At 38.3% G+C, this 24,756-nt stretch overlaps 1 protein-coding gene across 5 annotated transcripts in view; it reads left to right on the top strand.

The window, feature by feature from the left end:
* The window catches only part of PTPN20 (protein tyrosine phosphatase non-receptor type 20), a 111,968-nt gene extending 91,309 nt beyond the window's left edge, over nt 1-20,659 (top strand). For 2 of the 5 annotated variants that reach the window (XM_077746467.1, XM_077746465.1), the window contains exons 8-12: nt 5,381-5,715; nt 9,444-9,659; nt 16,116-16,133; nt 17,659-17,721; nt 18,581-20,659. In XM_077746467.1, the coding sequence (XP_077602593.1) occupies nt 5,381-5,715; nt 9,444-9,659; nt 16,116-16,133; nt 17,659-17,721; nt 18,581-18,646 (698 nt within the window). In that variant the 3' untranslated portion in view covers nt 18,647-20,659. Of the gene's footprint in view, nt 1-5,373; nt 5,716-9,443; nt 9,660-14,678; nt 14,742-16,115; nt 16,134-17,658; nt 17,722-18,580 lie in introns of those variants that run through there. The other 3 variants (XM_077746468.1, XM_077746470.1, XM_077746469.1) reach the window with 3 other exon arrangements.
* The last annotated feature ends 4,097 nt before the right edge of the window (nt 20,660-24,756 follow it).

Here is a 24,756-nt window from a genome sequence, read left to right as displayed (position 1 = left end):
CTTTGGATCTCCAGCTTGACAGCCTGCCCTGCAAATTTCAGACTGGCTGCACAGTTGTGTGAGCTAGTTCCTTAAAATAAATCTTTCTGCTGTATGTGTATATATATATATATATATATACACACATATGTATGTATATATAGCCTATCAATTCTGTTTCTCTGGAGAACACTGACTAATAAAAATTTTGGTACCAAGAATGATTCTAGAGGAACAGAATCTTAAGGATGAGTTTTATGAATTGGTTTCCTCCTCTGATAAAATTTAAAGGCACTAATGACTCTATTTGTAGTGGTAAAGAGAGCAGAGATAATCCATGGCGTAATAATGGTAATAGAGACAAATAAAATCTCACCATTGGCTATTCCTTTACAAATACTTACAAGAAGCAAGGTCTGGATGACTGTGTATTTTATACCTGAGAACATTTTTGTCAACTAACAAATATAGTGAAATTGGCTGGTTGTTTCTAATTGTGCTGGGCAAAGTAGGGGGAAAAAGGATGATCTTAGGGATTTGAATTTCCATCTCAAGCATCACATAAATAACCTAAAAGTATTCATGTTTCCCCTGAAAGAAACCCTTATCTTCTATAGCCAAGAAGCTGAGACTGTTGAAAATCAAACCCAGAGTCTCATCCTATAAATGGGTGACTGACTTTTCAATTTGAATTCCATACTTTGCAGGGTGTTTGCCATTACAGTGAGAGCATAGAATTTGAGAAAGAATGGGATTCTGAAAATTTGAATGAAAACATATGGGAAGGTCCTGGTAGAGATGGGCACATCAAACCCCTAAATGCTGAAGAGTCTTCTTTGCCAATACTACTGACACTGGCACTAATCTGACACTAATTCCAGAAGACCAAAAGTGTCACCCTGGCTCACCAGGAAGAGTAGTGCTTAAGGAGGACAGATAAGCAATGAAGTTTAAGCTTGGGTCCCTTTCCTAATGGGTTCACTGGGTTCCGAACCACTGTAGTTATTTCTGCAGTTCTGGAGCGCATAATTGGAATAGACATGCTCAGCATCTGGCCTAATCCTTGCACTGCTTCTCTGACCTGTGGAGTGAGGCCAGTTATGGTGGAAAAGGCCAAGGGGAAGCCTGTATATCTGTTTCTGTCTAGAAAACAGTAAGCTAAAAGCAATACTGCATTCCTGAGAGAATACAGAGAGATTAATACCACCATTAAGAATTTAAAAGGTACAGGGGTGGTGATTCCCACAACATCCCCATTCATCTTACTTATATGACCTGCACAGAAAACAAGTGGATCTTGGGGAATGACAGTGGATTATTATAAGCTTAAGCAAGTGGTGACTGTAACTGCAACCATTGTACCAGGTGTGATTTGATCGCTTTGGAAAATGAATACATCCCCTGGTACCTACTGTATACCTATTGATCTGGCAAATACTTTTTCTCCATACCTGTTAGTAAAGACCACCAGAAGCAGTTTGCTTTCAGCTGGCATGGCCAGCAATACACATCCACTGCTCTAACTCAGGAATAGATGAATTCTCCAGCGCTATGTCATAGTTCCCAGGGATCTTGATTACCTTTCCCTTACTTAAGACATCACACTGACGTTATGCCGATAGAATCTAGGGAATAAGAAGTAGCAATTAGCCACTCCAGACTTACCAATGAAGCATTTGTGTGTCACAGGGTGGAAAATGAATCCAATGAAAATTCTACCTCATTGAAATTTCTAGAGATCTAGTGGTATGGAGAATATAAAAACATTCCCTTCTAAGGAGAGGGGTGCAATATGCAATATGTTGCATCTGGCCTCTCTGACAGCCCAAAGAGGTAGAATGCCTAATGAGCCTCTTTGGACTTTGGAGGCAATAAAGTGGAGCCCCAGTCAGAGCAGAGATGCCTGCCTGGTGACCAGAAAGAATCTCACGGCTCTCTCATCCCTCCCTCGCCGACCACCGTCCATCCTTCAGGGACCCCTGGACCCCGGAGCCGGTCTCCAGCAATATTCCTCATTTATGGGTGCTACCCTGGATCATTTACTAAGATGGGTTTTGAGTAGGGCCCAGAACAAGAGCAAGCTCTTCAAGTCCAGGCTGCTGTGCATGTTGCTCTGCCCTTTGGGCCATATGATCCAGTAGATGGAATGTCAGTGGCAGCTAGGGATACTGTTTGGAGCCTTTGGTGGACCCCTACAGCTGAATCAGAGCTCAGGCTTTTAGAAAAGCCCTGCCAATCTCTGTGTATAACCACTCACCTCTTAAGGAGCAGTTTTTGCCTGTGATGGGGTATTAGTAGAGACAGGACACGTAACTATAAGCCGTCAAACCAGAAAGTAGAGCATGCAAAGCAGCATTCCATCATCAAATGGAAGGGGTAGATACAAGGTTGGGTTTGAGGAGGCCTTGAAGGCACGTGTAAGTTAGATGAAGGGACCAAAATGTCCATGATCCTCTTTCCTTTACCTCCTGTCTTCCAGCCTGCATCTGTGGCCTCCTGAGGAGTTCCCTGTGGTTAGCTGACTGAGGAGGAGAAAACTGAGATGTTGTTTACAGATGGTTCTGCACAATATGCAGGTACCACCTAGAAGTAGGCAGCAGGAACACTACAACCTTTTTTGAGGGGACATCACTGAAGGACAGTGGCGAAGAGCAATCTTCCCAGTCGGTAGAACTTTGAGCAGTATTCTTGGTTGTCCATTTTGCTTAGAAGGAACAATGGCCAGAGGTACAAATCTGTACCAATTCAGGAGCTGTGTCAATGGCTTAGCTGGATGGTCAGGGACTTGGAAGGAACATGATTAGAAAATTGGTTACAAGGAATTCTGAGGAAGAGGTATGTGGCTAGACCTCTCAGGATGGGCAAAACTCATGAAGATATTTGTGTTGTATGTGAATGTTCATTGAAGGGTGACTGAGAGGATTTTAATAATCAGGTGGATAGGATGACTCGTTCTGTGCATGCCAGTCACGTTCCCAGCCATCCTTGCATTAGACAGTGGATTCATCAACAAAGTGGCTGTGCTAGCAAGAATAGAAGTTACGAATAGGCTCAGCAACATGAACTTCTCATCACCAAGGTCGACCTTGCTGTGGCCGGTACTGAGTGCCCAGTCTGCCAGCGCAGAGATGAACAGTGAGGCCCCAATATGGCACTGTTTCCCAGGGTGTTAAGCCAGATACCTGACAACAGGTTGATTACATTAAGCTACTTCTATCACAGAAGGAGCAGTGCTTTTTTCAGTGCCTTTTTTTGTTTGTTTGTTTTTGCAGAATAGACATTGTATATGGATTTGCCTTCCCTGCATGCAGTACTTCTGCCAAATCTACCCTCCATGGACCCACAGAATGCCTTAGCTAACATCATGGTAGTCTGCACAGCATTGCCTCTGACCAAGGAGCTCACCTTGAGGCAAATGATTTGTGGCAATGGGCTCGTGTTCATGGAATTCACTGGTCTTAGACATATTCCTCATCCTCCTACAGCGACTGGCTTGATAGAACAGTGGAATGGCTTTTTGAAGACTCAGTTTACGGTACCTGCTAGGTGGCAGTACCTGCAAGGGCTGGCCAGGGCAGTGTTCTCTCGGAGGTCATATGTGCTGCAAATTAGCATCCGGTATATGTTGCTTTTTCTGCCGCAGCCAGGATTCGGGAATTGAGGACTGGAAACGGGAGTGGCACAGCTCACTAAGACCTCTAGTGATCCAGCAGCAAAGCTTTGCTTCCTATCTCTGTGACCTTACGCTCCGCTAGTCTTGAGGTCTTAGTGGCTGTCTTCAGTAATGTTGTCTGGCATTTGATGTGGTCTTTCCATCTGCAAACTTGAGTCTTCCTTGAGGGCCAGCAGATCATGGACTTACTTGTGGACTGTGGAATCTAGAAGAATTGCTGCATGCCATGGAACAAATTACTTAGCCCCTTTGAGTAAAAGTGTCTCGTCTGAAAAGCACGCATATTATACCTCATTCAAAGGATTGTTCTGAGGTCCAGATGAGGTGATGCATGTAGGGTACATACATGCTGCTTGGGCCTGGGGCGCATGTTAGCCCTAAATTCTACAACTATCTCATCTCTCAGGGGAATATTTCTCCTGTGATCACTTGAGCTATTTCTTTACTACTGTGTATTCCATAGTTTTGCTTCTGAACTTCCTTTTATGTATTTTCTTTATATGCTCTGTACTCCCTAATATTTTACTCATTATTATCATTGTTTTCATCTTTTTTTCTGAGTTTGGGGGAAAAATCTTTAAGCCAGTTCTCTAAATCACTAATTTGTTTTTCTATTTGCTTCTCACTTTACAGGTTTTAATTGAGAAATTGTGGTTTTTATCTGAAAGCAAGTGTTTATTAGTTTAGATTGTTTAATTTTCACACATTTAATCTCCCTTTTAAAAATAAATACTCTTCTACTATAAAGTAGTATATATTCACCATAAAAAATTAGATAATAAAATAGCCACTCCTAGTATTTTGGTAAATACTTGCCAGATTTATTATTATTATTATTAATTATTATGTGTTTACATAAAGTAATATGATGTATTTGTATATATGTTCATATATGAAGAAGATCTTACTATAATGCTTTTGTTACTTGATAATTTAATAATGTAACATCACTAAATATAGGTTATTCTTTTTAAATAATAAAATAATGTTATATTTCATTTTAAATAAAAATCAGAGTTTTTAAAGTATTTTTCCTTCTTATAGAAAGGAAAACATTTGCTATGATTTTTAAAAATTGTCTCCTTTTGTGAAGTACTGACCGTCTTCATATATCTAGCAATTGTTTTTCCTATTTATTCATATTTACAAGGGGAGGTTTATGTTTGCTCTGTTGGAATTTGAGAAGGGTTCTGTCAGAAATTGTGTAAGGCCCTGTTTAGTTATCTCAGTCATACCTTCTTTGCCAGATGAGTGGCCCACAGGACTCTGAGTAGTAGGGAGGGCCTATTGGTGAGACCAGATTCTCTGGATTTATAGAGAATGGCATTCCCTTGCTCCCTCAGAGAGCTCCTTCTTTGCCGTGTTCAGTTCAAGGGAGTTGGGTAATGTTATGTAACTCCCTTGGCCTAATCATAATCTGTGCCATATGTAACAGAAATCTCTCAAAGTATCTAGATACCAATGGCAACCTTCTCTGTTTTGTAGAAACAGATGAAAACAAAAAACACACCTCATTGTATATTTTGTAGGTGATGCCAATATGACCTGGGGAAGGGAAGAATTTAAATTCACGGGCTCCGATAACTCTTGAAATGACACTCTATGCCATCTTCTCTACTGGTCAAAGAGATGAATGAATTTACCAGTATGAAATACTTTCATGAATCCAGGGTGAATTGTGTCTCCTACTTTTCCTTTATCTACCAGATATTTCTGTTTTTATGATAGATGATTCAACACGTGTTCCTCTTGGAGAAAACAAAGACTACATCAATGCTAGTTATATTAGAATAATCAATTCTGGAGAAGAGTATTTTTATATTGCTGCTCAAGGACCACTGCCAAGTACCACAGATGACTTTTGGCAAATGGTCTTAGAAAATAACTCTAATGTTATTGTCATGATAACCAGAGAGATAGAAGGTGGAGTTGTCAAATGCCACCATTACTGGCCCGTTTCTATGAAGAAGCCTTTGGAATTGAAAAACTGTCGTATCTTCCTGGAGAACTACCAGATACTTCAATATTTCATCATCCGAATATTTCAAGTTGTGAGGAAGTCTGTAAGTTTTTAAAAAATCAGTATTAGACATATATTTCATTAGATAAGCCCCATATCAGGATAAGAAGTAAGGATTAGGCTGTGTTACAGACTGTGGGTACTTTTTTGAGTAACTTGGTTTTACTTCTCCTTGGTACTAGAAACCAAGATACCACCATGTCTGCTTTTGCTTAACCAAACTCTGCAGAGAGATGAAAAACCTAAGCGGGGAGATGGGGCAGGGAGCGTCAGTATTGGAAGTTGCCTGATCCTGGGATGCACTTTGGCTGCTTCTGCCTAGTGTGACATATGTATTGAGTCTTTCAGGTACATTGTGAACCACTGTGCCAGGCACTATCACTACCTTACCAAGTAGTGGAGATTTGGGAATGGTTACTGTGGTCTGTGGTAATACTGAGATCTGTATGGAATACTTTGGGGGCCTGGAAGGGACATACTTAGCTTTACTTAGGGTTCAGGGGAAGGTGTACTGGAGGAGGATATGTCTGGATTGAGAACTACCCAATAAGAAAGTTAGAAATAAGAAGTAGGTGATGGAGATATAAAATAGCATGGGGTGTGTATGGAGAAATAAGTAGTTAAGTGTTTGGGGAATGTAAAATTTTAACTCAGGAGAAAGTGAGAGGTGAGATGAGGCTCTAGATGTAAGCAGGGACCAGTCAGAACATGAAGTATCTTGGAGTTTGGCTAAGAAGCACAAGCATTTTTACGAAGATAATTGGGAGACATTGAAGAATTTTAGTCAGAAGGTATCATAATCTCAAGCAGGGCAGTTGGCATTGAGATGGAAACCAGTGGAAACCAGAGAATTTAGTGTTTTTCATACAAAATTGGCAGACTTATATGTGACTTAGGACTTGTGACTTATAAGTGACAGAAGGAATGGTCAAAAATTAAGCTGCCCTCTACAGTAGCCACATGTGACCATTTAAGCTTAAATTTAAATTATTTGAAATTATATGAAACAACAAATTCAATGTTTCACTTGCAGCAGCTGCATTTCTAATGTTTAGTCACTTGTTACTAATGGCTATCATACTGGGATGCACAGATTTAGAATATTTGCATCCTTGTAGAAAGTTCTAGTGGGAAGTGTTGATCTAGAATAACTCAGAGATTTCTTGCTTTAATATAATAAAAACTACAAAAGGAATGGTTTGTAGGATCATTGCTATATGTGGATTTGATTAGCAGGTAGGTGATACATACTGGAACCAATAAATTTGTGGTAACAATAAAATATGCATCTATGTGATTATTTCCTTCCCAGCAGCCTAACTATGGGATTCCTGAACACAGGTTAAGGGGCTGACCCAGGGAGAGAGGTTGTCCACTATGTGTGGTAAAATTCAAAGGATGAAAGGAGTTAACAGTTTGGTGAGAGAATGATTCAGATAATCAACCATGATGTCTAAACTTAGGGAGACAAATGGAATCTGGGGCTGGTCAACTAGGAGTAAATGGAGGGCAGAAAGGACAGGAAAGCTCCATTTGATCACACTGTAGTTGGAGGGAAGATCTTTGATACTGGTCATTATAGGTGATGGTAAGTTCAAGGGGTGACCATCACTGTGAGGACCAGAAGAAACAAGTGGTCTCCTTTACAAGGGAGAAATACAAATGCTATGAGGTTAGAGTGTCTGTTGGGCTGTTGAGACCCTGGATTTGCCCTGGATGATGTCAGAGCCTGTGGCAAAGAGAGGTCAGGATCTTTGGTGAACGCAGTCGATTGACTAGAGGCTAAAGCCACTAGGTAATTGCAATGAGAAGGTGAAGCTAAGAGGTATGAAACTCCAAAGGAAGAGGGGTATTTACACAAACAGGAGTGGGCAGCAAGGAGCATGTGGCATGACCTCCATGCTCTGTGGGGTGTGGGGAATGGGAGAAGGGTTGTGGGAGGCAAGGAAGGAAGTGGACAAAGCATTTAGGGAAATGATGAGGGTTTCAAAAAATTTACTCTCGGATGGGGCACCTGAGTGCAAAGGGAGAAGTTGATGAAATACAGGAGTAGGGTGAGAGGGAAAGATGGAACTGAAAAGTGAGGAGGGTTGGAGCATAGGTGTGACCAGGGAGGCCAAGAATGATGGCTGACGCTGATGGATAACTTGCTAGCCGTGTGCTAGGCGCTGTGCTTGGTCTGTGCGCTAAGGTTGAGGGGATTCGCTTCAACCCTCACTCCCCTGATACTTGTGGATTCCCTCCTGCATTAACACCAGGCATTGTGCCAGGTGCTGGAGACAGAAAACACACACACACACACACACACACATACACATACACACACGCACACACATCAGCTCTTAGAGCACTTAACAGTCTAGTGGGGAAGGAAGTTCCAAATGATGTGTGAGGTACATGTTACCTCGGGAGGAAGACAGTATGCTTAGAGAGTACAGGCAGGTGAAGGGCACAGAGGAATGATTAGTCTGCAAGAACTCAAATGCTTGAGTCTACCTGTGGAGGCTCGGCAAAGCAGTCGTGACCTTTGAGCTGAGGCCCACAGGGTCCAGAACCGTGGGGTTCGTGCTTAAAGAATCTGCATCCAGGTTTCTAAGTGATTGATTCGATCAGAAAAGTGGTGAAGTCCACCTTTGTGCAGATTCTTAGGGGTCAACAGTGGCAGGAGAGATTTAACCCCTGAAATATGTGGTAAAGCTATCCTCACTTTGGTGCCTTCACAAGATTTTCAGTATCATTTTCATCATTCAATTTCACATACCAATGAAGAAAGCGCTGCATTAGGGAAAAGCAAGGGAGGAGTGAGAAACTCATTCCAAATTTCCTTGCAGGGGTGCCCAGAGCAGTAAAATGAGGGCTTCACACTGGGAAAGTGCCATCCTTTAGGAAGGGGTAATGGGCCAACTCGAAGTTCTTTCTTAGCTGAGAAGAGTTTCATGACTGTGCTTCAAGGGGGCTCAGCACGAGAGTGGGGGCACAGCCCACTTACCTGGTCACCGCCTACACTGTCCTCATCACCAGAAGAGGTCGGTGTGCCCCTGGTCAAGCAACTTGGCAGCACCTACCTGTTTTAATAAAATTTTGTATCATAATCTTTAAGCTAAGATAGAATGCTTTTCTTAATGTGTTAGCTCATCTTTCACTCTGAAGTGTTTGGGATTCTTGGTTTCTCTGCAGCAACATGGTCCAGAAGAAAGACGGTAGGTTTGAATTCAGGAGGCCTACATTATAGTCCGAGCTCTAGACATGTGAGACTTCTGACCTAGCATACACCTCTCAATGACCCTGATCCTTACTGTTTCACCTGTAAAATGGGAATAAAACCATGCCTACCTCCCAGAGTTGATGTGAGGATTAAATGAGAGAGTACGTGTGAAGTCTCCAGATAGTACCTGGCACATCATCAGTGCTTAATTTTTTTTTTAAGTTTTATCTATTTATTTTGAGAGAAAGAGAGAGTGTGCTCATGCAAAGTGGGGGAGGGGCAGAGAGAATTTCAAGCAGACTCCACATTGCAAGCAGGGAGCCTGAGGTGGGGCCCAAATTCAAGAATCGTGAGATCATGACCTGATATGAAATCAAGAGATCAAGAGTCAGGCACTCAACCAGTGGAGCCACCCAGGTACCCCNCTATTATTATTATTATTATTATTATTATTATTATTATTATTATCATAATTATTGTATTGGAAATTGAGTTGAGATCCTTAACACAAAAAGATAAATCTCTCTCTTCCCCTCCTCTCTCCTCCCTGTCTCCTCTCTCAACAGACAGGAACTAGTCACTTTATAAAACACTTACAGTTCATCAACTGGCCAGACCATGGCACTCCTGCCCCTGTAGATGGCTTCATAAAGTACGTGCGTTATGTGAGGAAGAGCCACCTTACAGGACCTGTCCTTGTTCACTGCAGTGCTGGCGTGGGTCGGACGGGGGTGTTCCTGTGTGTGGATGTTGTGTTCTGTGCCATCGAAAAGAACTTTCCAGTAAGTAAAATTCAACAGATAACTTGATGCTGTTAGTAAGCCCTCTACTTTTGACAGCCTCCTAGGACCTGAAGATTTGGCCTTCAAGAGAAAGTTTCAAGAGGAAGCACATGAACTTTAGGCACCTGCTTCTCAATCAAGCGGTGCAGGTTCTGGGAGGGGGTTGTGATGGTTAAAATACATAATACAAACAAGTGGCGTGGACCCTTGTTGGGAACACAGTAGGTGCACAGCGATTGCGGGTTCATGTCCCTTTGCTTTCCCTCTACCCACATGTACAGCTTTTAAAATCCTGTTAAAGAATGTTGATGAAGTATGCCTGTTTTTAATGAACAGAAATTACGTGCACATAAGCACACCGGAAAAAATGTAGACTCCAGAGTTTTAATGAGAGGTCTCCAGCTTTGACTGCCAGTTTTGCCTTATACTTCAGGTTTTGGTGACTGTGCAAATTGCTCACCCTCTCCAAAACCCAGTGTTTTCATACATAAAATAATGATAATAATATTGCTGTATTTGATCAGGCATTCACAATTCATTGCTTTCCTCCTAAATTTGGAACCAGCTGAGAGATAGACACAAGAATTAGACACTTATTGATTATACTATTATTGTTACTGTTGATTAAACTGATTAGGGAATATGATCTTAGATTTGTGGCCAGAAAGACTGACTCACTGAACTGTTTTCCTGCCCTGCAGGAGTGCGAAGGGGAAGACATCCGTTTATTAGCAGGCACTGGGGCAAGAGCGGCCCTTACCAGGGGCACAAGGAATGCGAAAAGCCACACCTCAGTCCTGAGAAAACGGGTGACCAGGCATTTGCCCTGCTAGGCAAATTCTGCAGTTAGGGTATCGTCGCAAAAATCAAGTCTCTGCTCTCTTGGGCCTTCTGTAGTTAAACCCTGCCAGTGCTAGACTCTGTCCTGTGGCAGTAGAATGGCTCTTTTGGTTTCAGAACTCATTATCCTCAGGTTCTATTATGTGGGAGGGTGGGAAAATGGTCTTTCCCAGCAGCTCTTGGAGGACACAGGAAATTACTTTTTGTCAGAAACTTGAACCAGTATCTCCCAGCATTTTACCGTTTCTGAGTTGTAGCCCCTTCCCTGACGTAATCACTGTGGGAGATGCTGGGCTATTTAGGCCAGTCAGGAATTTGTAGGCCATAAGACTGAGAGTAAGAAGAGAACGGTTTTCCAAAGCAAACTCAGAGAATGAATATAAACTAGAGAGTCCCCGCAGTGTGCTCAAAACTGCTGGAAATTTTCACAGTATAAGTCTGATATTGCCCATTCCCATAACTAATGTTGTTTGAGCCTTTTAGCAGAAAATGTTAGCATAATTTTCTTTTATATATTCCCCATCATAGCTTCTTAAATAATTTGTTTATATTTGTCCTTATTCCTTGTAGAAACGATTAAAGCTATAAATATTATATTTTATGTTCCTAAGGAGCACTGTTTTCTCCCACCTTGTGGAGTGTGTTTTATAATAAGTCATCTGTTGCTTTAATTGACAGTGTTTTTCTTAGTGGTGCATAAATAATGGTCCATTTTACAATTAAGGACGCTAAATTTGATGGAGTAATTCAAAAAAAGAAAATATATCCATCGTTTCCTTACTGGCTTTCCATAGAACCTGGAAATGTCAGATGTTCCTACTGATTCCCTTTCCACTCTTTTCAGAAATTTTGTCCACAAAACCTCCTCAGAGTGTGGTCTCGGACCAGCACCAGTCTGGGGGGGTCCAGAGGGAGGGGTTGTTATCTATAGTAAGATGACGTTTCAAGATTAGTTGCTCAATTATAACTCTAAAGGTTATGAAAATCTGAGAATATGTAACCATTTCTTTCTTTTTATTTGTTATTTTTATAGCCATTTTCACTTTTAATCATGCCCGCTTCAAAATTCTTAAAACGTTGGGCACACACTAGCTCTTATCTTGCAGAAACAGAGACTGCTCCGTAGTTTGAACAGTCTCGATGGACCTTTCCCCTCTCACCATCATTAGGGTGCAGTATTGGTAGTTCATTACCGGTTACCATATTTTCACACAATGAAGTGAATAATCCAAAATTTAGCACATTGGCCTTTACATAATTAAAAACTCTTACTACACCCCTATGCACATTGTCAAGTTTATCTGCCAGAATTGGCTTTGTTTGTTTGTTTGTTTGTAACAAGACTCTCTTGCTGAAGCAGTGTGATTTATCTCCTGGTACAAATTCCTTGATCTGAATACTTCAGACTGCTTTCTTGTATTGTGGCTCTGCTACCAGAACATGACCCTACACAAAACTCAAGCTTCAAATCACATTGAGCTAGTTTGTCAGTAATCAAAGAGCAAAAAGGAAGAACTCTTCCTTCTTGTCACATCACATTCAAAGAACACATATCCTGGAAGAATCACTGGTTCCAGTATCTCTTTATTCATTAAGTTGCAATGGAAAATACTGTGATACTTGTATTTGCTTCAGAAGTTGGTACCACTTCAGAGGTGCGTGGGTGGCTCAGTTGGTTGAGCATCCAACTCTTGATCTCAGCTCAGGTCTTGATCCCGGGGTGGTGAGTTCAAGCCCTGCACTGGACTCCATGCTAAGCATGAAGCTTACTTAACATAAAATAAAATAAAATAGAAAGAATAGAATAGAATAGAATAGAATAGAATAGAATAGAATAGAATAGAATAGAAATAAAATAAAAAAGCTGTTACCACTTCATATCATTAGCCAGCCCGTGAATTTGTCAAGCTGGAATGTCGTCAGGAAATAAAACTTTCTGTGGGCTTCTATAGTGTACCTGTGCCAGAGGAGTGTGCAGCCCTGAACTGTTGTCCAGCCTCTTCACTGGTGGGACATGAGCATTGAAAGGGGTTATACAGTGTGAAAGGAAAAAGAAAAGAAAATAGTACTCTGTCTTTTATTCCACATATTTACCCCAAATTTCCATGTAAACATCTTGAGTACTTTTTGACCATTGTCCTGGCAATAGTATGTGGGTTTTTAGCCTTAGCAATTCAAAGTGCTATTTTCTAAGTCTGCAGAGCATTATGTTACATGTGAAAAATAATGAACATCAGCTTCTGTTGACTTTTTAATTTAATATTCTTTTATTTTTTTAATATTTCACTTTTTAAACATTTATTTAATTTTGAGAGAGAAATGGAGCACAAGCCGGGGAGAGGCAGAGAGAGAAGGAGATGCAGAATCCAAAGTAATCTCCAGGCTCTGGGCTGTCAGCACAGAGCCTGATCCTGGGCTTGAACTCAGATTGTGAGTTCATGACCTGAGCTGAAGTCAGCCGCCTAACTGAGTGAGTCACCCAGGTGCCCCAAATTTAATATTCTTTTAAATAATTCTTTTGTCTTCAAACTTATTTCTTTTTTTATGTAAATGGCAAGTAAATTTTAATAGTTCCTTTACTTTGTTAGCCAGTACATCTTTGCATTTAAAACAAGAGTGCTTTTAGCAACTCACAGTCAATAATGGCTGTAAGATTCCATACATAAGGAATTATAGTTCCAAGTAAAATGAACATGAACTCTTTTTGCCTTCATTTCTTTGCAGTCACTTCCATGATCATCATTTGGTTAACAGCTACAACTACATTCAGAAAGCTGTGTCTTTTTTTGACAAGACAATCCAGTGACACTTGTTTTGCCATCAGTAAATTAATACAAATAATATAAATTCATTTCCATAATTTGCCTAATCTTAATCTTCTAAATTATAAAGCAGGTTTTCAAAGAAGCAACAGTTTTTAAATTCAATAAGATTTCATGTCAATATTTCTTCTTATGAATCATGCTTTTGGTTTCAAGTCTAAGAACTCGTCACCTAGCCTAGGTCCTAAATAATTTTTTCTATACTGTTTTCTAAATGTTCTGTGTTTTATGTTTTATATTTAAGTCCATAATCCATTTTTGTAAAGTTTATTTATTTTGAGGTGGGAAAGGGCCCTCAAGAGAGAGGGAGAGAGAGAGAGAATCCCAAGCAGGCTCTGCACTTTCAGTGTGGAGCCCTACACTGGGTTCAAACTTATGAACCGTGAGACCATGACCTTAGCCTAAACCAAGAGCTGCATGCTCAACCAACTGAGCCACCCAGGCACCCTAAAGTCCATAATCCATCTTGAGTTAAGTTTGTATAAATGTGAGATTTAAGTCAAGGTTTACTTAAGTTTTCTTCCTTCCTTCTTTTCTTCCTTCCTTCCTTTCTTCCTTTCTTCTTTTCTTTTCTTCTCTTTTCTTTTTTCTTTTCTTATCTTTTCCTTTCCTTCCTTTCCTTTCCTTTCCTTTCCTTTCCTTTCCTTTCCTTTCCTTTCCTTTCCTTTCCTTTCCTTTCTTTTCACCTATAGATGTCCAATATTCTAGGACTATTTGTTGAAAAAGCTATTCTTCCTCCACCAAATTGCTTCTGTACCTTTGTCAAAACCATTGGACATGTTTGTATGGGCCTATTTCTGGTTCTGTATTCTGTTCCAATGATCCAGCTCTCTATTCTCTTGCCAATATCATACTATTCCTGTAGCTATAAAATAAGATAGAGTGATTCCTTTGTTCTTTTTCAAAATTGTTTTAACTTTTATAGGGTCTGTGCTTTCCTATATAAATTTTAGAACTAGCTTGTCTATATCTACAAAAAAAGCTTACAGGGGTTTTGATAGGAATTGCTTTAAATCTGTAGATCAATTTGGAAAGAACTGACATCTTTGCTATCGAATCCTTCAATCCATGAACACAATATGCCTCCCCATTTATTTAGGTCTTCTTTGATTTCTTTCATCAGCATTTTGTCATTTTCAGTGTATAGATCCTATATGTGATTTATTAGATTTATCCTATTTCATTATCTTTGGAGTAACTGTAAATGGTATTGTGTTTTTATGATAAGCTTCTACATGTTCATAGTTTGTATATAGAAATGTGATTGATTTTTGTGTGTTGATCTTGTATGCTCTGATTTTATTGAACTCACTATTTCTAAGAGGTTTTTTTTTCTTCTATTTTGTTCTGTTTTTAGATTCCTTGGGATTTTCTACATAGACAATCATTGTAGTTGCAAATAAGGATACATTTATCTCTTCTTTTCCAGTCTGTATGCCTTTTATTTCTTTCTATGGCCTTATTGAGCTACCTAGAACTTTAAGTATTGGGTTGAATACAGGTGGTGAGAACAAACATTCTTAAGGGCAAAGTAAATTAAAATAATTCATTTTGTGAAAGACCCTTTGAAGAGAATGTTAAGCTACAGACTTAGAGAAACTGTTTGCAAATTCCACATCCAACAAAGGTCTTACATTTAGAATATATAAAGCATCCTCAAAACTTTAATAGTAAATAAAGAACAAAAAAAACAAAAAATGGGTTAGAAAATGGGTAAAAGGCACGAACAAACATTTCACCAAAGAGGACAAAAAGATGACAAATTAGCATGTAAAAATATGTTGGGCTTCATTAGCTTTTAGGGAAATAAAATTAAAACTATGATGAAATATCACTAGACATGTATCAGAAAGACTAATATTAAAAAATAGTGATACCTCCAAATGCTGGTGAAGAGTTGAAGATACTGGGTTAATTATTTGTTGCTTGTGGGAATGTAAAATAGTATACCCATTCTAAAAAATAGTTCTACACTTTCTTTAAAACAAACAAAAGCAAAACTGAATTAAACTTACCATGTAACATCAGCAGTAGGACTCTTGGGTGTTTATCCCAGAGAGATGAAAATGTAACAGTTATACAAAAGCCTACATGTAACTGTTCATAGCAGATTTATTCATAATAGCCCAAAACTGGAATCAACCTAGATGTCTTTCAGTAAGTTGATGATTAAACAAACTGGTATATATCCATTCCATTTATTTTTTAATGGAATACTACTAAGCAATAAAAAGGAGTGAACTGTTTATGTACAGTAAAACCTTGGATTGCAAGTAACTTGTTCTGCAAGTGTTCTGCAAGATAAGCAAACATTTCTAATTAATTTTAACTTAATAAACAAGCGATATCTTCCAATAAGAATAATATGTGACACTGAATGCTACATGCTCACAACTGAGCCAGTTGTTCCCCTCTCTCTCTCTCTCTCTCTCTATGGGATTGTGGGTGATTATCTCCCCTGCTCAGATGCTTGGTCTCAGGCTGCAATGTTTGACAGAAATCTGATTTATCAGAATGTTGGAAGGTACCCACAACTGGCACTAGTGTATTTTTTGTCACTTAAAGTGAAAGTCCTTTGCTTTTCCATACAAGAGTAAGCTTAGGAATGCTTTGCTTCATTTTAAGTCAGGCTGCCTGCAGATATAGACCCTTTTCTCTGCTGTGTTACTGCCAGTTACATTAAATATAGTATATGACAAGAGTTTATTAATACTATACTGTAGTCACCATCCATTACTGATAGTGAAAATCATCCTACACAATAATCCTCCTCTTTCTTGTCTCCTTACACCAGCCACAAATGTTTTCAAAGGTAAGTGCAAGTTAATTTGTTTATTTTTCTTTTTATTTTGTATTTCCTTTATTATTTTATGTGATAATACAGCACTGTAATAATTTTTCATTTTATTATGGGGAAATTCACTTTGATATACAAGTGCTTTTGAGTTGGAAGCATGTTTCTGGAATGAATTACTCTCTCAAACCCAGGTTTTACTATACACAACAATTTAGATGGATCTCAAGGCAATTATAATGAATGAAAAAAAGCCTCAAAAAGTTATATATCACATGATTCCATTCATACAATCCTTTTGAAATAACAAAACAGTAGAGATGGATAACAGAAGGGTTAGGGACTGGGTTGGGTGAGTAGTTCTAATGGATAACATGAGAAAGTTTTGTGGTGGAGCAGTATTATATATGGATTGTGGTTGCAGTTACCTGAGTCTTACCTGTGATAACATTGCACAAAATCACACACACATGCATACCCAAATTCACAAGCGATTGCATGTAAAACTGGCAAAATCTGAATAATGATCAAAATGTCATCCATGGATCATACCAATGTTAACTTCCTGGTTGTGATACTCTACGATAATTATGTAGGATGACATAATTGGGGGAAATCAGGCTTCGGATACATAAGATCTCCATGTACATATTTTTGCAACTTACTGTACATCTATAGTTATTTCAAGATAAAAAATTTTAAAGGCTCAATTAAAATTTTAAATTATGATAAAAATGAAAAGCTATAAAAATCAAGGAATGGTTACATTTTCTCTGATTTTATATATTTTGGGGTTATAGTTAACAAACCTTAAAATTTCATGTGTCTATGTGGTCTTGCTGGACATGACTGGTCCTCAGCTTGCAACCACTTGTGACTCTCCAGACAAGTTCAGCAACACTTGAGCTGGCCTATATCCTGTTCCACTGGTGATGCTCCGTGATGCTGCACCACTGTCAGATTGCCATACGAGTTTCTAAACACTTGCTGCCAGTTTCTGGACTCATCTCATTGCAGACTAGCAACAGCCCCTTGTAGACCTGCACCAGCTCAGCAGCCACACTGGGTAGGCTGGTCTCCAAGCACAGGTGCAGAATCTGGTTTTGGGCCAGCTGTTGTTAGGGTCTCCATTTGAGTTGAGAGGGCTCTTTAGATGAGAAACAGCTGTGTTACTAATGGGGCCAGAAAAAGTAGTCTATGCTCAGACTTTTCCAGAATTATAGTCCTGTTTTAAGATTTCCCATTGGAGAACAGAAAAGTAGACACAGGGGCAAATTTGTTGTTATTTCTTTTGGAGCACATTTCTTATTATAAATGACTGCTTCCTGCTTTTTCCTGGAAACCCTTTTAAACTAAAGTCTTCTTTATCCATTAGGCTCGTTTAAAAACAGTGCCTTTTCTTATAGTTGAAAATGAGACCTTTCTGGTTGTATCTTGACATCTTTCTTTTACTGGAAAGAACTATGGAGTACTCATTTGGCAATCTGTGGGTTTGTATTTTCCCCCATGTGAATAATACAAAATCACTGTCATCCTGTTGCAGTTCAACATCAAGAATATAGTGGCCCAAATGAGAGAACAGCGTTATGGCATGGTTCAAACGAAGGTAAGCTCTCACTACCTAAATTCTAATGAAAAGAAAAGAGAATATAACGATTAACACGTTTAACATGTTACAATTTGTAAATCTCTTTTACTTACGTGATGGCATTGAATTCTCACTGTTGGAGGTAGACATTAACTTTTCTCTGATATTACTGGTGAAGTAAGTACTTCACATTCAGAGTAATGAAGTTTGTTCTGTGAGGTCAGTCATATAGCACATGGTGGAGCCAAGAAGGAAACAGAAGTCTCCTGATGGCCAAACTCATGATTTGTCCATAATGCCATTCTATTTAAGTAACATATCTAAAGTGATTTGCAAGTTACTGGATAGCAGTTTGGGGATATTTACTTGTCACTAAATTATCAAAGTCATTGGTATGTCATAAAAAGATAGCATTTGTGTTACAGATTAGTTATTAATCATTGAGAATGAGAATCTAGAAAAAGCATGGATAATGAGAACAAACAGGTATACCTGAATCTTTAGGTTGACCTGTTTTTAGGCCAATGATGAATGATACATGAAGCATTTTATTTGAACTAAGGTTGCCTGAGAGACCTGAGGCTGTACCCAAAAAAATTTTTTAAGCATGATTTATCCAGGTCATTCTAAGGAGACTGAGATAAAGGATCAACTTCCCTTGCGTTCAGTGAAGCCTTGAGTTAACTAATTCTAGACCAGGCACTATACTATGATCATTTTTCTTCCTGATATTTAAGTATATATATATGTAAAGAAGTTCTTGGTTAAATGTTTGCTCTTTTCCTTTATGGTGGAAAATTACAACTGTGTTCTCTGAAAGTGGATATTGGTATTCAATGACTTAACATTCTGTTGTTTTTCATATTTATGTATATAGGAGCAGTATTGCTTTTGTTATAAAGTTGTGCTTGAAGTTCTTCAGAAGCTTCTGACTTTCGATTAAGAAAGACTTCTGTTGCTTCACACTTGAAATTACCAAGTGGCTTGGAGTTTCCTCATAAAGAACGCGTTCCAGCTGTCCTGAAGGGCTTTGCTCAGGCGTACGGGGTGCTTTCTTGGTGTATCATTTGACTTGCTTGCTGACAACTCTCTGAAGGCAGCATCATTTGGTTTGCAGTGAACAGTGTTTACCCATTAATCTTACTTATATAATATAAAAATATCTCCCCACATTTTCCAATGAAACAAAAGTTGCATAAAGCAATTGCAGCCTAATTGGTTGAAGGGATTACAGAGCCCAATAAAGGACTTAAACTATATTCCTTAAGATTTTATTTGGACAGTCAGCTAAAGGGAGCTGAGGATTTCCAGGACCTTATAAAGCCCCTCTTCTGGGAGAACATATGGCCAGTAAAGGCAAGATCACATCATGACCTCTTGGAGGCATTTTCAAGACAGATACTTACCCGTGTCTTTTAGCTGAAGTATGTACTTTTAGCTGGTATTTGAATAACTCAGTTCGCTAATGAGGGTGGATTAACTTTTTAAACAATCTGGATTCCATTTTCCTATAGTTCCACACTCTTGGTGGGGAGAGGTGGCCCAGGGACCTCAGAGGACAAGCTGCCTTTCTAGAGCAGCTGCACAAGGACCTGTTGGTCTGGGAAGTATTTCATGGGTGGGCAGAGTTCCTCTACTCCATCACATGAGCACGCTGGTGAACCATCCAAAACTAAAATAGATGTTTATATAGAAAGTCCAAGAGGAAATTTTTGCCCAGCTTGAGTTCTTTCCTATCCCACCCTAACACTTAACATATTACTCAGTCTTCTTTGTTAAAAGTACATATTATATCTTACTTGCCTCATACTCTTTGCCCTTTAGCTAACCAATAACCTTTGATATAAGCATTATTACATAATTCTGTGTATCTCTTATGCCAGATCTATTGCTTAAACTAAGATCGATGACAGTTTTTTTTTTTTTTTTTTGGAGTTCCATTAAATCATTTCTTTCCATTACTGCCCCACCTCTGCTTTAACATTTAGAAGTTGGCTTTGGGAACCAGATTTTGGGAAACCAAACTCACAGTTGTGAAAATGAAAACTTCCATGTTCTCTTTTTGAAAAGATGTGGCCATTATTACATCCATATTATTATAGGACTTTGCCTCATATAATTAGGGTGATATTTTGGTCAAGGAATCTTAGTGACCAGTTTTACCTGATTATAAGCAAATGATACATGTCTTTGTACAGTGTAATTCAACGGAGATCAGAATATTCCATGTATTATATTGAGAAAATTTCTAATATTAATCTGTAAATCTTGAATTTTTAAGAGGCTTAGTTTGTTCCCTTGGCTGAATGAATACTTGAATTTGCTGAATTATCTTAGTAAATTTCATTTTAAAATAATTATATGCCAGAAATATATTTTATATTAAATCAAATTGATGAATCTACCTATTTACTTTGTTCATATAAATAATAATCTATGCTAAACATTAATTTCTTTCTGATGATTGGCCTTTAATATTTGTATCCCTCATTTTATTTTCTGTTATTGTAAAATAATAGATATAATGTACAACAGTATTCCTAAGAAGGATTCTATGGTGTTACTTAAATGAAAAGACTTACTATGTATTGCCAGAAGTATTTTTATTATCTAGGCCTTGCAATGTTCTTATAAAGAAAAGTGCCACAATTCTTGATGGTAAACGTATTTCTTCTTTGCTGTGTGTCTCATATTTTTATAGCTGGACTAATTTTTAGTTTTTCAGGGAAATTAAATAAGTAAATATGGAAATACTGATTGCACTTGTTTTATTTCATTTTTGGAAAGTGAATCCAAATTGAAAATGTTTAACTGATTGAACTACTAATTTTCCTACCAATGATAAATCAATCTTTGCCTAGACCTATGAATACAAAACTCCCATTGACACCTTTGTGAGTGTATGAATGTGTAGAGGAACGTTTAAAATATTTAAATAAAAGCATATATGCATTTACTAACTTTCAACTTTAAATACATATTTTTAAAGTTGCATGTGCTTGATGGACTTACATGTTGGACCAAAGCATTTTAGAAATAAACATTGTAGGTTTTATTCTCATATAAAGTCTTGGCAATTTTTTTTCCTTGGGCTTTTCACCCCTAAACTCTCTAGAACATGATGGAATTTTCAATTAACTTTACATTTACTACTCAGAGGTCATTTCAGTGATTTATTCTTACTGAAAAATATTAAATGAAAACACTTTAAAACAAAAAAGTTTCATTTCCTACATATTTTCTCTTACTACCTGGGAAGAATTAATTTTCTTATATGTTGCCTTGTGGTTTAAGTAATAGAACCAGAAGATTTGGAAAGTATCCATTAAGTAAAAACAGGTTAGTGGTTTTCAGTGGGATTGATGGATAGGTCAATGGAGTACTCAATTTGTCTACAGCTATAATCAAAAAGCTGTAAGTAATGACCTCATCATGTAACAATTTGAATTAGAAGGGATCTTAAAACATGCCTAATGTAACTATCATATCTGAAACATGACTGTGTGAAAGAAGATTTTTTAGAAACTAATGGCCACATCATATTGGGAGGTGGAAAAATAGAGCCTTCCCATCAGAAAATCAGTAACTCCTGTAGCACTATAGTGTTGCTCTAGAGTTATCTAGCCAATACAGAAAGACTACAACAAGGCATAAGTGATATATGAATACTGAAAAGTTAGAACAAAATTATCTTTTGTTTGTATATTTGCTCACATAGAAATAAAAAGACTCAACTAAAATACAGTATCAGAAAAAATCATTATGAAGTCTCGATACAAGATAACTGTGTAAAAATTATTCTTTTTCTACACCAGGGGTCATCAGATTGTGGCTTGCAGGCCAAATCTGACATGTTGCCTGTTTTTGTAAATAAAATTTTATGCCCATTTGTTTACGTATTGTCTATGGCTGCTTTTGTGCTATAGTGACAATGACCAAGTTAGTAGTGGCAGAGATCCTATGGCCCGTAAAGCCCAAAAATTATTACCGTCTGGCCCTTTAAATGAAAAATGTGCCACCCTCTGTTCTATATCTTCCATAGGAAAAATACCTCTGAGCAACAAGGATATGTAAAATGTATAAAATACGTAAGATTTAATTTACCAAGAACTTGACCAGTGGATGCTCTGATTCTCAATGAACAGTAAATACATGAAAAGGATGAAGATATTTTTGAAAAAGAAGAGTTAATTTTGGGGAAGAGAAAGCATTTGCCTTAGTAACAATCAACATATCATCTAAAGTCACAGTTAACACAATGTGATTCTGACTCAGGGATACACACATGGATCAGTGGAACAACACAGTCAAGAAAGAGACTCAATAGATTCATATATTTGTGAATTTATTATATACTAAAGGTAGCATTTCAAATCCAGGGCATCAGCATTTATGAAGCAAAAACTAATAGAAGTGATAAAACTGAAAAGATAGATGAGTCTGCAATTGTATTTGGAGATTCTACCATTCCTCTCTTTGATAGAATAAATAGACAAATGAGTAAGAATATAAAAGATTTGAATAATGTTATAAACCAGTTTGACCTCACTGGTATTTGTATAACACTGCACCAAAATACAGTAGAATACACATTTTTTTTCAAGTGCATGTGGGACGTTCACCAAGAGTGATTATATTTTGATTCATAAAATAAGCCTCAATATAATTCACATGAAAGGAACTTTATAGGTATATTTATGGAATTAACTAGAAATCAGTAACATAAAGATATTTCAAAATCTCCAAAATACTTGAAAATTGAACAATGTACTTCTTCTTTTATGTATTTATTTTAAGAGAGAGAGAGGGCATGAGTGTGGAAGGGCAGAGAGAGAGAGAGAGAGAGAATTCTCCCATGGAGCCAAGCAGGCTCCATGCTGTCAGCATAGAGCAGGGTTTGATCCCACAAATTGTGAGATCATGACCTGAGCTGAAATCAAGAGACAGACGCTTAACCAGCTAGGCTGTGCAGGCACCCCAACAATGTACTTCTAAATAACATATGGGTCAAAGAAAAAAAATCTCAAGAGAAATTACAAAATATTTTGAAGTGAAAATAAAAACAACATGTGGGAGCAGTGACCAAAGTTTTGGAGAAATCCATATGCTTAGTTTGTACAGTGTTGAATTTATTATCCTTATGGAACCACCTAGTGGCTCTACAAGCCTGGGATGAAGGCCTAGATCTGGAGGGATGTTTGCCTTGAAGATGATGCTTGAAGGCATGGGAATGGCTCCCCCAAAGAAAGTGAGATGGAGGCCAAGGGAAGAGTCCTGGGGAACTGCAGCAGACTATGAGTCTGGAGTACTCTCTTGTCCATCAAGAGAGTGGATACAGAAATGAATACGAGAGAGGCTAGTGTTCAGGAGGAGACAAGAGTCCCAAACAGGGGTTTCGTCTCCATATTTTTTGAGCTTACAAGATATTACCCACGTGGTGCACGTGAAGAAAGCAAGATCTTGCACATATGAATGTGGAGAAAGTAATCAAAGGGTAATCATTAACTTGTGTGTGTAGGAAGCAAAGGGTCTGGGGGACAAGTGGTGTTTGTGATCAAAGTACAATAGTATATTGGTGTCAAATGGAAAGCAATTTCCTGCAAGTGATACAACAAGTAACTCATGATCCCATTACAATATCTCGCTAGCTAACCTTGGGTGCCTTCGCTCCTGGTGGCACCTTCCCATCCTAAGCTTTTCTCTAACCCACTTATGTAAGTAGAACCTATTTCCCCACAGGGAATGTCAGTGTTTTCATTCCTATCTTGACTGCCTTCATGGCCCAGCCTAAAAGCCACCTCTTTTATGAAGTCTCCTAATATTCCTCTCTCCTTCAGCAGTTACTTCTCAAACTCTGTAGTGAAGAATCCATTTCATTTACAAACAGATGGACGCTAAAACAGCCAAAATACCCATCAGATATTTAGTGGAAAGTGTGGTGAGCTAATTTGAGGACAGTAGCTGAAATTGGGTGATTGTCTGCTTCAAAAGTGAGTAGGTGTGAGGAGCAGTTGGTAAAACCTAAAGGAGTTGGAACAATCTAGCTTTTATCTACCATAAGAGCTAATCAGCTAAGACTCCTTTCCAGAACTGAGTCCCACATTGAGGAGAAACTGTAGAATAAACTTTTAGCCAAACAGGGATAATGGAAATGAAAATAAGAGAAGGTCTATATAAAAGTGAATGAAGGGAACAGGGGCAGAAAACTTCAGAAGGTGAGCTCAAAGAATTTAGCAGAGCTATATGAACAAATCACCTTAAAGTTCAGGAAAATTAAATTCACATGAAAATGAGCAATAGGAAAGTGTCATGATTAAATACTGTACAAGTTAATATAAGGGGAAAAACAATGCTAGAGGACTTACCTAAAGACAATGAAGATATACCAGAAAGACACAGTCAAAAAACAGATCAAAACTATAACCTAATATTAACCCAATGAGCTTAAAGACATTAGGAAAATTATATAGGACACACAAATAACAAAAATCAGAATGAGAAAAATTCAAAGTGGTATGACAAATCGAGAATTAGAAACAAAAATGGAAAAAAATGAAGACTAAATTAGAGCACACACACAATAACTGATGCCTTGAGAGAAATAGGTTTCCAAGGAGGAACATTTTCAAAACAAAGTGAAGGAAGGAAACAGCTTGAGGGCATGAGTTATCAATGACAGGCAAAGAAGACTACCATATAGATAATAGAACTTTTATTTTTTTTTAATGTTTATTTTTGTGAGAGACAGAGAGCAAGCATGAGCGGGGGAGGGGCAGAGAGAGGGTGACACAGAATCTGAAGCAGGCTCCAGGCTCTGAGTTGTCAGCACAGAGCTCAATGCAGGGCTCAGACTCACGAACCCTGAGATAATGACCTGAGCTGAAGTTGGACTCTTAAAGGACTGAGCCACCCAGGCGCCCCTGGAACTTTTAAAGAAGAAAACCAAAGAAAGGATACAGGGCAACACAATAAACTATAATTTAAGAAAATATTCCTGAAGTAAAAATCATTTCAAAATGCATACTTGAATACCACAGTATATACCTGAGAATA

This window comes from Crocuta crocuta, unplaced genomic scaffold, assembly GCF_008692635.1.
Source record: "Crocuta crocuta isolate KB4526 unplaced genomic scaffold, BGI_CrCroc_1.0 scaffold28, whole genome shotgun sequence".
Lineage (NCBI taxonomy): Eukaryota > Metazoa > Chordata > Mammalia > Carnivora > Hyaenidae > Crocuta > Crocuta crocuta.
Note: the sequence above shows the minus strand (reverse complement) of the source record. Positions and strands in the feature narration are given on the sequence as shown.